General features: G+C 50.1%; 1 protein-coding gene across 1 annotated transcript; it reads right to left on the bottom strand.

The window, feature by feature from the left end:
* Positions 1 to 10,721: 10,721 nt before the first annotated feature.
* On the bottom strand, positions 10,722 to 16,834 carry KCNS2 (potassium voltage-gated channel modifier subfamily S member 2). Its single transcript, XM_040494087.1, has 2 exons — positions 16,214 to 16,834; positions 10,722 to 15,558 (listed from the first exon to the last, which is right to left on the bottom strand). The coding sequence occupies exon 2, from the start codon at positions 15,513 to 15,515 to the stop codon at positions 14,082 to 14,084; it is 1,434 nt and encodes a 477-aa protein (XP_040350021.1). The 5' UTR covers positions 15,516 to 15,558; positions 16,214 to 16,834; the 3' UTR covers positions 10,722 to 14,081.
* Between the last annotated feature and the right edge of the window lie 1,120 nt (positions 16,835 to 17,954).

Here is a 17,954-nt window from a genome sequence, read left to right as displayed (position 1 = left end):
ATCCCCTCCATCATTTGCTGCCACATCAATCCAGAACACAATGGGTTCTTATCACCTGCAGGATAAAGTTCATTAAAGCAAATATGGCTCTCTAAGACCAGGGCCCTGTCCCCCTCTCTCTTCTCAGCTCCGAACACTCCTTCAAATGGCCTATGTCTTCTGCTGCCCACCCCTCCTGAACCTGAAGTGGCCAGTTGCAACTCATCCTGTCAACTCAACTTAGGGATGCCTCCTCTGCGTGCCCAGACATGGATCACCATCACTGAGCTTTCCATATTGCATTATTATAGTATCTACTCATTCTTCTTTCTTTCCTATCACCTAAGCTGCCCAAGAGCCAGCACTGTGCCCATGTTTTCCTAATCTCTGTAACACCAGCACAGGCCCTGACATAGCAATGTTTAATAACTGCTTGTTGAATAAGGGATGATCACAGATAAAAGAAGTATGATTTAAATTTTGGGTCTATGCAAACAGCCAATAAATCTTAGAAACCCAACTTTGAGGTACTAATTACCCTTATCTGTTTCCATGAGGACACACTGTGCCTCCAGTGTCATTCGGTATTTGCTGAACGGGTGGATAGGAAGATAAATCAACGAATGAACAAAGGTATAGGCAGAGAGGTGAACTGAAAACAAATGGCTTTCATGAGAATAGGGCTGCCATTCACAAAATTATATCTCTGTCATCTCCCAAACCAAGATTACTCAGTATCTAACACTTTGGAGCCTCGGGAAGCATTTATTTTTCCCTTGAGCAAATAATTATTCGATTGAATGTGAAAATTCATGTGACAAATATCGCTGTATTTTTGCATCCAGCTATATTCTAAGGCCTGAATGAATATACCCCAGGTTCTAAAAGGGAAGACGTGAACTGCTTTATTGCCATTATGTAGTGAAAATGGTCACATCTCTGGAGTTCTAGACCCTTTGATTCATACAAAACAGACTGATGTGTCACAGAAATACGAAAAAGGGAGCAGAATCTTTCTTTTATTTAGCTCTGAGACAGTGTAATTTTTGTTTCTATGATTCTGTACGAAGAGTGAAGGGTATCCATGTTTCTCAGAACAGTCTCAGGGCTTCCTGCATCATGAGGCACCAACCACAGCATTAAAAAGTGCTTTATAGAATGAAACATTCAGTTGATGTGGTAAGAAAATAAAAATGTCCTTGCGTGCAGTACAGTTAGAGAAAGGCTATATATTTTACTACCAGTTCTAGTTCTTAGTCTATACATTTGCTAACTGTGTGATTAATATGAAAGATCCAAGCACTGATGACAGACCTGCAATCATCACCACACAAAAGGTAGTGAAAAAGATAGTATTTGTAATGCCTCTAAAGCACAAAGCTGAGAAATTAGTTTAATGGTAAGAAATTCTCAGCTTAATGACACATTCATGCACAGGAGCTAGCAAAAAAGTGCTTCGGGAAACTAAATGAGCTCTAGGCATTTAGACACCAGACATTCAGATGATTAGACACATGCCTCAACTAAAAACACACCCGAAATCTCAGAGCTCAGTTGAGGGCTAACAGAAGAACAGGTCCTGTGCTTTTGGGAGCTTGACGAACTGGGGAGGAGAGGTGTTTGAGCTAGTCCAGGAGAAGTCACTGAAGGCTTGAATTATGACAGGGAACTGGTGACAGGGAGGAGAGGGCAAATCCAAGGACTATTTGGGAGATTGAACCAGTGGGGTCGGTCGACTAAATGGGATTCAGGGATACAAAAGAGTGAGAGGTCAAGGATAGCACTGAGGACCCCAACTTGGGCCACCCTAAACTATGATACCGTTAATCAGAATAGGAGTGGATTTGAGTGGTAGGATAATGAGTTAAGATTTAGACATGTTGATTTTACATGCCTATGAGATACCCCCCAGCAGGCATCCTGGAGGCAGGTGGAAGCATGAATCTGGAGCTGGGTGAGGGAGTAGTGCTGGAAATGAAGACTTTTGTTGTCAAGTAGAAGAGTGAACAGAAAGAACAATTGGAGACTGAGCCAAGTGAAGGAAAAGGGGAAATGACCAAGGATAAAGCCCTGGGGGGATTGGCAGGACAAGAAGAAGAGCCAACGGATTTTTATAGTAGGCAAGGAGGTATGAGGGAGAGCTGGAAGTCAAGAGAGGAGAAACTTCAGGGAAGAGATTCCTCACCGCTTGTTGTGACACATAGTAGACATTCAATACATGTGTATTGAACAAATAAATATGGTAACTACTGAGTTTCCATTTGACTTTATTTTTTTAATGTTTATTTATGTATTTGGGGGGGAAGAGAGTCCACCCACATGAGTCAGGGGAGAGGGGGAGAGAGAGACAGACAGCCAGAGAGAGAGACAGAGAGAGAGAGAGAAATCCCAAGCAGGCTCTTGCAGAGCAGAGTTCGACACTGCACTTGAACTCAAGAACCCATAAGATCATGACCTGAGTCAAAACCAAGAGTCAGACGCTCAACCAACTGAGCCACAAGGTGCCCCTCATTTGACTTTAAAACAAAATTTATGTTTGTGTTCATTCATACTCTAGTGGTTATGACTGTCGGCTTTAGAACCAAATGGAAGTGGGCTGGAGCCCAGCTCTGCCACTTTCCAGTTGGATGGCCTTGGACAAGGTACTCAGCCCTCAAATGAAGATAATATTACTCACCTCATTAATTGAGTATCAGAGGGGGATGACTAAATAAACTCTGGGACAACGGCTGCTAGGAGCAGATAACAAGAATAGAGTTGGTTTTTATGAACGGACATGGAAAAACTTCCCCGAGTGAAACTGAGGCATTTTCAGAATGAGCAGTTTAGAAAACCACTCTTCAATATGCCAGGTATAACGATCTGTCTATATATGTCAATAGGAAGTTCTGGAGGATATACACCAATACAATAATAGCAGTGACTCTGGGGGCGCTGGGACTGAGGTTGGAGGGTCATGTGGGTTTGAGTGCTTCCTATAAAGTTTAATATTTTGTATGACAGACGTATTTGGCTATTGCCTGTATAATTACAAATTGATTCACTTTAAAAATACATTTAAAAATTATTCACCCTCCAGTGTTGTAGGGAAGACTTCAACGAGACAATGACTATAAAATTTGTTTCCTGGCACAAAGAAGCTCTTGTTACACAGACTATATTCACTGTACTGGAAAAGGCAACAGGAAACAATATTTCTGAGCACTGACTCTGCCTGGCACTTTCTTTACATGACATATTGTAGAAGGTAGATGCTTTGTGTGGCCTTGGGCTACTTAGTTATTTAACTTTATCTGCTTTAGTATCCTCATCTACAAAATAAGAATAATAACAGAACCTGTTTTATAGGGTGTTGGGAAATAGAAGGATAGATGGATGGATAGATAGATAGATAGAGATAATAGAGAGAGAGATAGAGAGAGATAAAGAGATAGATACATAGATGATAGATAATAGAGATAGAAAGATGGATGGATAGATAGATAGAGATAATAGAGAGACAGAGATAATAGAGATAGATACATAGATGATAGGTAGATAGATAGGGATAAGTAATAGAGAGAGAGACAGAGAGAGGTAATAGAGATAGATAGATACATAGATAGGTAGATAATAGAGATAGATGGATAGATAGATAGATAGAGATAATAGAGACAGAGAGAGATAATAGAGATAGATAGAAAATAAATAAATAAATAAATAAATAAATAAATAAATAAATAAAGCTAAGTATGGAATAAATTTGCCTTAAGATTGCCAGCCTAGGAGATATAAAAGCCCTTCATATGCTTGGGGCTCTCAGAGCCTCCGGCCATGGCTGATCTGAATTCCTCCTAACTCCTCGCCCAGCATCCATGTCTGGGTAGATCCCCAGAGCAGCTCCCATCCTTCTGCTCAGCCCTCTTGGTTCTGTCCTGGTCCAGAGGAGCAGGTTGTATGGTAGCCGCAGCTCTTCCTCCCAGATCCTGCCTCCAGCAACCTGGGGACCTGCTTTTCTCTCCAATGCCCCTCCTCACAGTAAGGCCTAGCGCAGATCTCACCTGTTTGCTGAAGGCAGCAGAGGTGCCACGTTGTGCCCAACACCTCAGCGCATGGCAGGCGACATGTTCACAGGGGCACAGTCCCCACCGACCTCGTGAGTGTGCCAGCCGGTGACCCGCAGAGGCCACTCAGTATGCAGACTGCGATGTGCTTAGCTAGCCACGATGAAGACGCATGTCAGTGAAGGGCTCAGATAGAGTTTTTGGGTTTGGGTTTTCGCTAGAAGATCAGCAATGAAATATTAATGTCAAGACTGCCCCTCTGACCAGTACAAAGCAATGCCTGCCATTCCATAGAGGGGACATCTAACGCCCTCTGCTCCAAAGCCTGACGGTGTGGGTGATCTCTGTTGGACCCTGCCCCAGAGGGATGGGGTGCTTATACATTGATCCATTTTGACATTACTCACCTGCACACTGGCTCAGGCATTAGTCATTAGCCAGTAGGAATGTCCCGGCAGCCCTTCCTCGGTCCTGGAGCTCATTCAGAAACGTGCATCACAGGGAGTCTGTCCCTTCCAGTCTTACTGGTGGCACTGACCAACATGTCACACGTGTCCAGCCTGGGAGAATTTGCTAAGGGATGTTCATTCAATGAAAACCCTTTATGAGGCCTCCCAACCCTGCTTCAGTCACGCGGCAGGTCAGACGGACTCCCCGGCAACCTGTGATTTGTCTACCGGCCCCCCCCCCACCCCGGTAAGAGACCTGAACTCTACACTTCACGCCGGCCCCTCTGCCCTTGGCTTATTTATCACTTGTCAGCATTTACTCTGTGCCAGGCACCGTGTTGAGCACTGGAGATAAATAACTCTGCACTCATGGAGCTTCCAATTAGCAGAGGTGACAGACCCCACCCAATAAACAAAATGACAAATTGCAATGGGAGCTAAGACGAAAAAGTATTGGCTGCTTTGAGACATAAAACAGAGGCATCCGTGGCAGAAGAACTTCATTTAAATTGGGGGGAATGCAGGGAAAGCCTCTCTATGAAGATAGTGTCGATGAGAGTCCTGGAGAGCGGCTATCTCCACCGCTTTCCCCTCTCATTTCACCCCCACATTCACAGACACACAGTGGCACAAACACACCCACATACATACACACGGGCACATAGACACAGATTCACAGAGAGACCCGCACACACACACAGACACATGCACACACATATACGCAGGCGCATACACAGGTGCACATCCCTGTGTGACACGTCAGAGATGCTCCTGAAAGGCCACGTGAGGCGTCTTTTCACCCAATGTCACACCTATGAAAGTATTCGGGACTGAGGGCACGTGAAGAAGCTGTTTCCATTTCACTCAGCACTGCGCTTGGCAAATGGCTTAGCACTCCGCCAGATGATGGCTCTTGGTTGATTTAACTCTGCTTCTCGGTTCCTCTCTTGGCATCATTTGCTGAGGCCAGCACTCCAGTCTCTCTGAATATGTGACATCTGCACATTCCAGTTTCCAGGCATCAGCTCGTCCCTGAAACATCAGCTCAAATGAGTCCTTTAACATCAGGACTCGGAGCGTCTGTTAGTTCTGCCGCTTTGACACCCATTTACATATTCCCATGGTGGGTGGGGGAGGGTTCAGGTAAATGTGAAGGTCAGTAGGACATTTCGACTTGACTGGGATTTTTATTGTTTATTTTTTAACATGAGAGGGCTTTTTAAAAAAACGAGACTACTGAATAATCAGTGATCTCATGTTTTAAAATTGGCAGATTACATAGTAGTATATTTAAACGCCTCCAGTCGTTGGCTGCCCAGCTTCACAGCACAGTGGAAGCTAGTGACTTCACCTGCCATGAGAAAGAGCCCAGAATTACTTCGGGGGCCCCATCAGTTCCTGCCAGCACCTCATCCACAAACAGCACTCAAATCTCGAATCTGGGAGAGGCATAAGGAAAGCTGTCTGGCTTCTCTTTTAGCGAGCGGTGGGAAAGCCCAGGGACATCCTTGGTTTTGTGCACTGCGGTTTCCCACCTCTCCTCCCACGAGTTCCACCAAAGAAACACGGGCTACAACCCTGCGATGGTGGCCTTTGTAATAACTGCCCCTGAGCACGGTGGGTTACAATTCAGCTGCTCCTGGTAGAGTCAGCCCTGGCAGACCCACATAGTTTGCCAGAAAAATCAATATGAAGCTGACAGATCAAAAGTGAGTCATGCCAGCTCGCCTCTTAGGAAATGGTTAGATGGGTGTCTGACTGATAACACCTCAGTTCTTTTCATAGTAGGTCTGAAAATAGCTCAGAATTCTTTAAATGTCTGGAGATGTAGGCGACGGAAAGAGTTTTGAGTGGAAAAACACCTCCTGGAGAACCCCAACTCTGTTTCTACCATATCCTCCAGTCTGCCTGCCTCATACCACATCCCTGGGTGTCCAGGAATGACTCAGTGCTGGACAGGCCCACACACTCTTTGGGAGACCATGAGCCTAGGAGTCAGGATTGGCCATCCCGGACAGGTGGTGAGCCTGGTCATCCAACATTCAATCCCTCCATGCTGCCAACTTTTGTGTCCCTTGTTACCAATCTCTATGTCCCCATCACCTGCCCCTCATTGCCCCACGTAATGGCAACTTTTCTCTGTCCTTGAAGCCTGACGCCGATTTTTCACTTCCTTAGCTGTGACCCTTCATGTCCATGGTGCTTATGTGCAAGATGCAGTCAAGAGAGGAGTGATAAAACCTGGTGTCCACTGGGCGGGGAGTTGAAGGAGAGGGTGAGTTCTGTAAGGGAGATCCCTGAGCCACTATTTCTCCATGAGAGGTCTGAACACCACTTGCATCAAAATCACCCAGCAGCATTTTAAGAATACAGATTCCCAGAGACCTACTCCCAAGGGTCTGATTTTGTAGATGGAGTGATGCCCAGAAATCTACTTTGTTGAAAGCTCCCCAGATGATTTCAACACACAATAAAATGGCTTAAAGCCTATACTGCTTAAGGGCTATGAGCAATACCCTTTACATTTGCTTCCCTTACATCAATATGGTGCTTGGCAATTAGCTGTCAAGAAATGATTGCTGTGGTGAGTAGATGTCTAACTAAATGGAGAGGATTCAAGGATGACTAAAATTCCTGGGTGGCTGAGAGCACTGTGTTTCCATTGCCAGAAGTGGGGGAGAAGGGCAGGAGGAAGAGCAGGCTTGCGCTAGAGGTGAAAAGTCCAGTTTTAGATATGGTGACCCTCGAATGCATGGGCAACGTACATGGGGCTCAGAAGTGACGTGGGGTCAGGCAAGGAGACATGCAAGTCGTTTGCACACTAGTTGAGGCGGCTGCTTGGGTAAAGTGCATTGCAGGCTGCTACAGACAAAAGTTGGGGGGAAATGCATGATCAAGAGGGTCAGGAGGAGGACAAAGACCCAATGGGAACGTGAGAGAGAGAAGCAGAGCCCTCGGGAGAACCAGCAATGTGCAGTGTCCAAAAAGTAAGAGAGGAGGGAGTGCAAGGAACTGAGAGGTTGGCCTAGGTGGGTGAAATTTGGGGGAGCCTGAGATCCGAGGAAGGGGCACCAAATTTAGCTATCAGAAAAGCACTGGTGATCTTCAAAAGAGCAGTTGGAAGAGAGTGGGAGGAACAGACGCCAGTTGCAGAGATAAAACAAGGAAATGGATGAAGAGGACAGCTGAGGCTGCCAGCAGAGATCACCCACCGGGAGTTTCTCAGGGGAAAAGAAGGAGATAAGATGACAGCTATCAGGGGCCAGCAGAGGAAGACAAAGCCCTGGGCCTCGCTCATCCCTGTGGCTGTCTGTCAGATGTGGTGGCCTGCTGCAGAGACCTTCCTTTCTTCTGTTTCTCTCCGTACCCTTCCTGGGCTATCTCACCCGTGGCCTCAATGTCCACCTCGCAGGTGAGGGGTCCTGTCCCAGTCTCCCCCCTGCACACCTCCATCCGCACGCTCCCAGGCACTCAGGCAACACCACCGAACCTCAGGGACAGGTCCAGGGATTCCCTGTCTCTCTTGGTGGCACCACCATCTACCCCATCACCAACCAAGCCAGACCTCCAGCCATCCCAGCCTCCCTCTCCACATCCAGTCATTGACTGAATCCTGTAGAGCCAACCACCCTGGCAACCCGCTCTGCCCCTTCCTGTCCAGCCCACTCCCTTCGCATCTGACCTCAAATAGGTCTTCTGGCCCCTGCACACCTCCCCGCTGCTGCCAGAGTCGAGTTCTGACAGCACTGACTTGGTCAGATGTCCCACCCCAGTGACCAAAGAATGAAGCTCGAGCCCCTTCAGCCTTTTCTCTGGACTGGTTTGCACCGTGCTTCTTCTCAGCTCCTCTGACTCCCACGCGCTGGCCTGTGTCGGCCTCCTTGTCTGCGCTTGTGTAGGTCCCTGTTCACGGAGGTTTCTTCCCTTCCCTTCCCCCCCCGTGTCCCCATTTCAGACTCCCTCGGCCACCTGTGTCTGGCCAACACCTGGCTATTTCTATCTGTACCCCAGAAGTCCCATCTTCAGAAGGAAACATTTGCTGCTCCTTTCCTTGTGTCCTCACTGACCTCTTCATCCAAAATGCGTTTTGTAGCTTCCACGTCTATTCTGCCGGACCGCGCACCCCTTTGGTGGAGGCGGGCAATGGAGGCGCCAGGTAGATGGTGGCGGTGGACTCCAGAACCGGTCACCTCCCAGGAGGCCACTGGTGGACTCCGAGCAGGTGACGCTGACTGGGAATAAAATGAATTCAGGCCTAAAGTGACCACATCAAACTTAGCCTTTCCTATTCTCCCTAATTTTCCGTCTGCCCTTTCCCTTCAGTCTCCTCTGCCTTTTCTTTCCTTCACCCTCTCCTCTGTCCCCTCCTGTGAGTTTCCTCTTTTCCCTGGCTTCTTTCTATCCCTTCTTCCTTCTGTGGGAGTTTGCACCAGCTCCTAGGCACGCCTGCCCCCTTTTCCCTGTTGTATCTCTTTCCCCTTCACCATGTCTTTGAGGCCTCATTTGTATCTACCTTCTACTAAAAGCATCCGCTTGTCACCTGCAGACACAATCATTTGCTTTGGACAATTTAGCCAGAAGGATGATAAGATTGACAAATGAGGTCACAGAATGAGGAAAATGTTGCAGATTTTCAGACCTACAGTATCAACTGGGTATAACGCCCAGATAAGGTCCTTGGGCAGAGATGCTAGTTAAAAGTTCTCCTAAAAATAAGAGGAGATAATAACCATGCGAGCACAGGATGTAAGTTCTTCCCCACAGAGGTGTTCGTTTTCCTTTTAAGACACAAGGCATCCTGGCCTCAGAATATTCCTGAACATCCATTTTCTACCCCTGGTGGAGGGGGGACACCCGCTATGCCCCTCTGCGGCGATCGCCAAGTGCCTTCTCCGTGCCGCGTGTGGGTCCCTCAGCACCCTTCCTCGGCCACTGCTGTGAGCCCGGAGGCAGGCTGACACAGCCTGTGGCATGCCCTTGCGCCCATTATGCAGAAGACACGTGCAGGCACCACGGCTCCTGAGAATTAAGTGTGGTGGGGGGGTGATCCGTCTGCTCTGGCTCCACTCAGGGGCCCCGGGACCTCTTAGAAACAGGGTGGGCGATCCACCCTGCTTTACAAAGGGAACAAACATAAATGGCAAAGAGCCCTGAAGCCACATGGGATCAATGTGATTTTCCTCTCTGTCCTTTGATTTAATAGCAGGAATTAGATTAGGTGTAAATAGTATAAAGCCCAAAGGAGACACTTGTAGGTTATGTTAAAACTCTATTCACCTGGCAGAGACCCCAGTCCCAACATTCCTCTGGTGTCATGATCCCTGAAACTTCCATCTATCGTGGCTGGCTAGTGAAGAGAGAAATGAGAGAAAACAGGTTCATGAGCAGTCCCTCTGCTCTGCTTAGGAATAAGTTTAGGATATCAGGACCGGCTCACTGTTACTATGCGGACGTAGAGGGGCCTGTAGAAATTCTGTTTCTCTATTGTGATGGAGAATTGGCCAGAGCTTTAAGGATGATCTAATCCAACCCTTTCACTTTGCAGCAGTGGGATGTAAGGCTCAGGCCAAATGATGTGTGTAAGATCACAGAATTGAAGGCAAAACTGGGAGTAAAGCTCAGGGACCTTCCCACAGACTCGCCGTGGCCTTTGCGATAGCTCGTGGTCTAGGGCACTACCAGGGTAAATGCGTGCTGAGGGCTGGTTCTATGTATCGCCCAGCAATACTCACACCAAACCAGCCAGGGCACTCAGGTTACCCAGGACCCAAGTTACTGTCGGGGAGGTACTGCAGCAGCAGAGACAATGGCACCCGGCGGGCAGAGGGTTGGCATGGGCAGGCCCCCCAACAGTGGTGCTGAGCAAGACAGTGTAGAAGGGGATCATCCTGCGAGTGCTGTCTGTTTCACGAGGGCTCCAAGAATGAATGACCATCCCTTCTACAAAGCAGTCTGGAGGCTCCAGATCCTGGTGAAAAGGGTACCACCTCTATATGCCTACAAAGAAGAAGTAACAGCTCTTCCTTCCCAACAAATGCTCAAAAAGCCTAGCCTTTCCTAGGAAACCCGGTCCCCCGTGCCGAACACCCTTGCGGGGTTTGCCACTCCATACATAATTGAAGTGTCTTAAGGAAGCATAAATAATCTTTTTCTATTTAATCTTCGGGGCTGGAGTCCTGAGTGTGTCAGCGTCCCTCCTCACTCCCGAGTCCAGGCATGGAGACTCGAGGACAGCCACCAGACATAATGGTTCAGCAGGGCCTGTGTTAATGCTTGCACAGTAGTGTGTTAATGAGTGTTAAAACTGACATCGCAAATACAGCGTTCTCAATTTTGAAAATTACAACTCTGTAACAAGTCATGCTGTTAAAACATACAGGAAATACCAGTTAAGCCTTCAAGTAGACAACACGCAGCCTGTACAGATCACTGCTATCCCAAAGTGCAGAACAAATCATTTCCTTTGAAATGAGGCAAGAATTAGCAGGTAGTTCAGTTATTCGAGTACTAAGAGAAGTAGAAATAACAAATCTGAATATTAAATACCAATTACTACCTTAGGAGCTACAAATTGGCTCGGCATTGCAACATGCCCCTCCTCGGGAGCAAACCCAGGAAATGAGGGCCTTTGGCAGAAAACAAAAACCTATAACCAATATCCATGCGGTCAAGACACAGTGTCACTTCCCAACTGGCACTTTTGAAGTGCTCTTCACATACGTAGTGAGAAGAGCCTGGTCCATATATTTGTCCCAACGGCATTGGAAATGCTGAGAGGGAGCTGCTCTTGAGCCACAGCTGGAAATAAGCAACCTGAAGCTTCTATCGGGTCCCCCTAGAGGAGGTATATGGGTCAGTCTGACAGCTTGGTGGCCGAAGACATCACCTCATAATTATAGTCTTAACTCCAGAAACAGAGCACAAAATTAACCTGATCCTCCCTGATTAGTTTCAGAGGCCAGAAGAAACTGCTACATAAAGATGTTATCTAGTATCAGTCAGAGCCCAATTGAGAGCACTTGTGAACTCTGTCCCTCGGTGGTACTCTGGAGGAGAGGAAGGTTCTTTCTCCTGGGCCACAGTCAGGTGACATCCTTTGTGGGAATTAACTCCAGGGTTCAAGCCAGCTGGGTTGTTCTCTCTCCCTCTTATCTGAAACCACCACTTGGAGAAGTTGATGCTATTAGGACATTCTCATGCTCAGAAGTGACTGCCGTTCCAGGATGGGCACAACAATATTTTATACAAGTGTATAAATATATACAAGAGATGTTAAAAAGACAGTCTCTAAAGCACTTTGGGATTCCCCCAATGAAAGGCACCAAAAAAATGCAAGTCATTACTAAAATGAAAAGTCAAGTTTTCTAGCGTTCGCATCTGCGAAGAGCAACCACTAGGGATATCTCTTTTTTGGTGGTAAAACCTGCCTGTTGAGAAAAATACTCATGAGAGTGACTGAGTTATTCTGCCTCCTTCCTTGTTTCAACTTTTTCATGACCTTTGTGGCCCGTGACCATGGACACCATGCTCAGTGACCTGGTACCATCATCCTTGCCAAACTGAATGGTCCTGACAGATTTGTACCCTCCCCTGCCCTCAGTGCAGCTGGGAATCGTTTCATAAATTCTCTGCCATCCAGTGCTGGAAACACGAGCCTAGTGCAAATGCTAAAAAACAACCTGCTCTTCTGACCTGGTGGCCAGTTGCCCCTAAGTCATCGCATCTCTCCTGATACTTCTGACCAAGAGACGAAGATGGTAAATTGTTTGGCATTAGGAAGTGGCCACCTCCTCGCCCTTCCCCCATGAGGCTCCAGTACGATGGAAGGATTTGAACTTGGAACTCAGGGGTGTAAGGGACTGGTGCATTCATCCAACAGATTGCTCACTCTGTAGAAGCCATGGCAACTCTAAGTAGCAAAGCCTTCTGACAAGATCCTGAGGTATGTGTTTTCTTCAACCAGCAGAAGGCCCCAAACTTGCATAAAAAGCCAGACTTTCTCCTCGCTGAGACCCCGGGATTCGGCAGCCTTTTCAAAGACCGAACAGTAACAAAAACCAACCGACGAACCACCTGACTACCTGGAAGATAACAGAGAACTACATTACAAAGAGGCCCAGATTGCCTTCACCATGTTGTGTGCTAGTTGACTGAAGAAGAGGAGAGAGGGCATTGTGGAGAAGGAAAGCGTTCTCAACCTTCAGCACAAGCGGAGAAATTTAAAGGTCTTTTAAGTAGCAGCAAGCTTTGCAAGAAGTTTGCCATTATATGTGACATTTTATGAAGTAACGATGTTTTGTTTTACAGCTCTTTCCTTGCTCCTGGCCTCTCCCCACCCTCTCCCGTCAAAAGGCTGTTGAAATGGAAATAATCACTACAGTATTTCCATCCTGGGTAAGCCACACAGCCTTCATTCATGCATGGCTATATTCTGAGTACACACTTGCACGCCACCCGGTTTCCATGTCAAACCAGGAACTCCAGGGCAATTAGAGCATCCTATATAACATACTGTATCCTGGAAGCAAAATTACCTAAGTTCTGCTTGGAAATAAAAGGGCTCTCATTTTATGAGCTACCAGAGCAGGCAACAAAGTTTCTAAGCTACTGCCCTTGCTAGCAACCCAATAATGTTTGCCTCAGGGAGATAACACAACAGTAAACCTCTTTTTAGTTGAGAAAGACAACACGACCTTATTTCTAAACATCTTAAAAAATAAATATTTCAAAAACATGCTTTGATCTAAGACACGGCAAAGTTTGGTCAATGGCCTAGACCAGGAACCTCAGCCAGAAATAAATGTCTCCATGGCCACCGTAGGAAAATGAAGGCCTGATTTTGAAGGTCTTCAGGTATCCCGCAATTTAGCCCCCATTTAGCTGAAGCCCTGTCCCTAATGCTTCTCTTTCGGGAAAAAAATACTCAACCTTCACCACATGTTTAACTAAGTAACATTCTCTAAAAGTGACATTTACGAGATGAGCATCAGTGTACCCATGCAAGCCACAGAGTTACAGATGATTTGTAAAAACAACTCACAGCCTTGCATCGGTCCTATGCGCTTAACTTCACGTTCTTTGTTTTGGTATCGAAACTAAATGAAAGCAATGGATAGAGAACTGAGATTTTGCTTTCAGCTGACTGGGCAAAATCTCATCACATCCTTGCCGACCTCACCAATGTGTCTCCACGGGACAGAGTTGTGGGGGCTTTTTGTACAGAACTCACATGACAACCTCAGAAACAAGAGCACAAACAACTCACAGACAGTACTGGACCACGAGCACTAGAAGAGAGTACACAATAAACAGAAAAAATTAGCATTCTGGGTGGTACTCATCTGGCAGAAAGGTGAACATTTTTACGCCCACGATGCAAAGACCAGTGAGTGTCATTTCATTGAAGGGCGCAAAGGCATGGTGTCTGACACAACACCCTCTAAAAAGGATTCTAAATACTGTAAAAGCAACCTGGGGTGCACAACCCATGCATCTCTCCCCTTTGGGTCTGGGCATACTCCTTACGCCATAACTCTAAGGTGCCTGGACTGTGCCAGAGGCACCAGAGGCAGCTCAGCCACGTAGGTTTGAGGATGACAAGTCCTCCCGGCTAATGTAGGGAATCATTTAAACTTAGTTCACTTGGTGAGCTCCTGCTCATGTTCGTCAGGCTTGCCATGAGGGATTTAACTTTATGTGCATAGTAGTCCCTTAAATTGACAGAGGGAACCTCCTTCATTCCATCTCCGAAGTCACAGCTGCGCATGGCACTCTCAAGTTGCTTTTGGCGCCGATAAAAGTGGGAGAACTTGTTGAAGATCAAGGTGATGGGCAGTACCACCACCAGGATACCCGCCAAGATGCAGGCAGAGGCGGTCAGCTTCCCTGCGGTGGTTCCCGGGACCACATCCCCGTACCCCACAGTGGTCATACTGACGGTGGCCCACCACCAGCAGGCAGGGATGGTGGTCAGGCCCTCATTCTCCTCCTTTTCAATGGTGTAGGCCACTACAGAGAAGATGGAAATCCCCACAGAGAGATAGAGCAAAAGCAGCCCTACTTCTTTGTAGCTGTATTTCAGGGTGGCGCCCAGGGAGCGGAGGCCAGTGGAGTGTCTAGCCAGCTTTAAGATGCGGAAAATCCGCATCAGCCTCAGGACCTGGGCCACCCTGCCCAAGTTGGCCAGGGTAGGTGTGCTCTCTACCACCAGATTCACCACCAGAGTGATGTAAAAGGGTACAATGGACATGAGGTCAATAAGGTTTAGGGCATTCTTGAAAAATTTGAGGAAGTCAGGGGCCACAGCAAACCTGGCCACCAGCTCAAACGTGAACCAGGCGATACCAAAGTGCTCCACAATTTCGAACCTGGGGTCCTCTCCAGGGTTGCCCTGGCTGTCAGGTATTTGGAAGTCCGGCAGGCTATTCAGGCACATGGTGATGATGGACCCCAACACCACCAGGATGGACAAGATGCTGAAGACCCTGCTCAAGACCGAGTAGCCAGGGTTGTCCAGCGCCAGCCACAGCTGCCTGCGGAAGTTGCCCAGCGGCTGCCCATCAAACTTGGAGGCATCGTTGTAGAAGGCCAGGATCTCATCGAAGGAGGATGTGGTGCTCTCCTGGTCGCTCTGCTCATCCCACTTCTCCTGTTCGGGCTCCACTTTGCGGCCATGGTAGCTGTAGCTGCAGCAGGAGTCGATGAAGAACTCGTTTATGCCCCAGTACTCGATCTCCTGGCTGAAGGAGAAGACGCACAGCTCGGCCATGACGTGAAGCTTGCCAGTGTGGTAGAAATGCAGCACATAGGGGAAGAGCTCGGGGTTGCGGTCAAAGTAGAACTCACGCTGGACATCGTCGTAGTCATCACAGAGCTCCAGAATGGCCTCGCGCGAGTGGCAAAGCAGCAGGCGGCCCAGACGCGTCTCAGGAAAGCGCAGGAGGGTGTGCGAGCGCAGCCGCCTCTTGAAGCCTCCTACGTTGATGCGGATCTCTCCATCTTCGACGTTGGCCTCCGACACGTCCCACAGGCTCCGGCGGGTCATGCTGGAGACGCCCGGCCGCCCGTGCCACGCGGGGGCGCTACACCTGAAGGCGGAGGAAACGGCGTCCTGTGAGCGCGGGGTGCCCAAGACCACGGCTCCCCTCTCCTTTCTCCCCACCCCTCTCTGGCGAGCCCAGTCCTCCCCAGGCGGGCCTCTGGGGGCTGAAGGGCACTGGGATAGGGGGACGGTTCCGTGGGGTTTGGCCCCCTCCCAAGGAAAGGTTTGGGAGGAGAAGGTATGTTTTCAGTAGCATGGCTGCGCCTCCATCCCCACCCCGGGGGTCCTGTCGGTCGCTTTACGCTTGTGGGGGTCGCGCCCCCGCGGCTCAGAGAGCCCAGGGGGGCTGAAAGCTGACCTTGCCCGTGGGCAGGCCGAGGAGACACCCCCGCCCGCTCGCCGCAGACAGGCGGGACTGTACCTGGGATGCGCACGGGCAGGGCTGGGCCGAGGGTGGGGGACGCGCAGCTTCGGCAGGGGGGGCGGAGAAATTCGCCGCTCGAGTCTGTAAACCCGGGCTGTGGGTAGGGGGCCAGCCTGGCGTCCCCTGCGTCCAGCCCTCACGACTGGAGCCCCCGAGCCCCCTAGCCCCCCGCCCCGGGCCTCCCCGCCCGCCTGGCGCGGTGCCCGGGAGCCGCGTGCGCCGCGCCTTACCCAGCGGAGCTGCCCAGGCTCGCCCTGCGCGTTCTGGAAGCGCTTACCTGCAAGCACCGGGGCCCGCGGCCGAGGCCGGCGGGAAACTTCCCCGACCTGCTTGTTAGCATCTCTGCGGCCGCCGCTGCCGGCTGGCTGTGCGTGTGCGCGCGGGTGCGAGTGTGTGTGCGCTTGTGTGTGCGCCCGGCGGGCCGGCGGGCGGGGTCCGCCAAGCGTCTCCTCCTGTCTCCGGCCGGAGATGCTGCCGCCGCCCGCAGTTGCGGGAGGCTCACAGGTGGCTGCGTGGCCCCGACGCTTGCAGAGCCCCCCTCTCTCGATCCGCATGCCCCTCAGCGCCCGAGAGAGACAGCAGCCCGCGCCGCAGGCGCCGGCGGGAGCGGGAGCGGAGCCGGTGCGCCTCGGCTTGGCCCTGCGCTGGGGCGCAGAGCAGTGGTGCTGAACGGACAGCTCCACGCGCCCCACTCCGGGGCGCGGCCGCCGCCCCAGACTCCGGAGATGGAGCTGCCGCCGCCGCCTGAGCTTCTCGGCTCTCCTCCGGCGCGTCACCGCGACCCTTTTGCGCCCGAGGCTCGACGCAGGGCCGACACCTTTCCCATCCCTTGATGACAGCTATTACTGCCACGATCCCTCCTCCCAGGGCGCAGGCAGGGGACTGCCTACGGTGACCTTTCCCCACTGGGTGCTGGGCAAGAGCCCGGCCGAGGAAGGAGGGGTGGCTTGCGCGAGTCTGGGGGAAGGGCAGGGCTCCAGGGACCCCAGGTTTCCCCTTTTAGGGACCTGATGAAAAGTTTCCTGAAGCTGGGGGTGGGGGTTAGCGAAAGGCAACAGGAGGGAAGAAAAGGGACAGGGAAGCCTGAGGTCAGCTCATCTTAGCTTGCCAGGGGTGGGAGCGCAGGCCCCACCTCTTGGGAGGGAGTCAAGGGGTTCTTTGGGGGAATTCTGTGTGGGTGCCTTGGTGTACAGGCCAGTGGGGTGTGCAGGCTTTATAGGAGAGTAAGGAGCTCTGTGTTTGTGTGCGTGCGTGTGTGTGTGTGGTCTGAGGACAGTAGGACTTTTCAGTATCTGTGTGCGCAGTGTTGATAAAAATGGAACCTCTGAAGGGTGAGGAGATGTGCACAGTATGTCAGAACAGGGGAACCTAGGGCATGTCAGTGTAGCGTGTCACAACGGGTGACTGTTAGCTCTGTGTACCATGTGCTGTACACAGTGTAGTATTCAATGCGACTGTGACAGGGTCTGTGTGTACTAAAATAAGAACTGTGTGCCTACGGGCTCAGTGGGGACTGTGCAGGTCTGTGAGTCCAGTGCAGATGTGCTCAGTGTCTCTGTCCCCATTCCCCAGGAGACTTCTGGCCCAAATCTGAGCTCTCGGTCTCCCAAGATTGTTCCTTAAGTCACCACCTGTTGGGCCTGAGTTGAGAAATAGACCCACAATCTCTGGGGAGCCCCCTCCCCTTGGTCTTTCAGCCCTTTCATAGTCCCCATTTGCAAAGACTGGAGCACCTTGTGAGCTTAGCAGGGAGCTAGCGGGCTACAGGTCTTGGTCCGAAGTCCTGGGGAAAGCCCCTGCGGTGTGGCTCTGGACTCACGGGGCAGCCAGCACAGCCACAGTGGAAAGCACATCCCTTCTTTCTGTGGGTCTGGCAATGCTGTCCCAGTTAGACAGGTGCTCTGTGGAACTCCAGTGCTTTGGGGCTCCCTGGAGGGCCTGGGAAAGACCCTTGAACTGACTCTGTGCGGGGGTTCTTGGATCCAAGCCTGGCTTCACTTAGAGGAGACCATGCCTGT

This window comes from Herpailurus yagouaroundi, unplaced genomic scaffold (assembly GCF_014898765.1).
Source record: "Herpailurus yagouaroundi ecotype Mexico unplaced genomic scaffold, PumYag 186, whole genome shotgun sequence".
In the NCBI taxonomy this organism is placed as follows: Eukaryota; Metazoa; Chordata; class Mammalia; order Carnivora; family Felidae; genus Herpailurus; species Herpailurus yagouaroundi.
The sequence above is the reverse complement of the archived record's forward strand: the minus strand, read 5'-3'. Positions and strand labels throughout refer to the sequence as shown.

Coding starts and splice junctions, on each gene's coding strand:
- KCNS2 (XM_040494087.1), bottom strand. CDS start 15,515: ATGACCCGCCGGAGCCTGTGGGACGTGTCGGAGGCCAACGTCGAAGAT.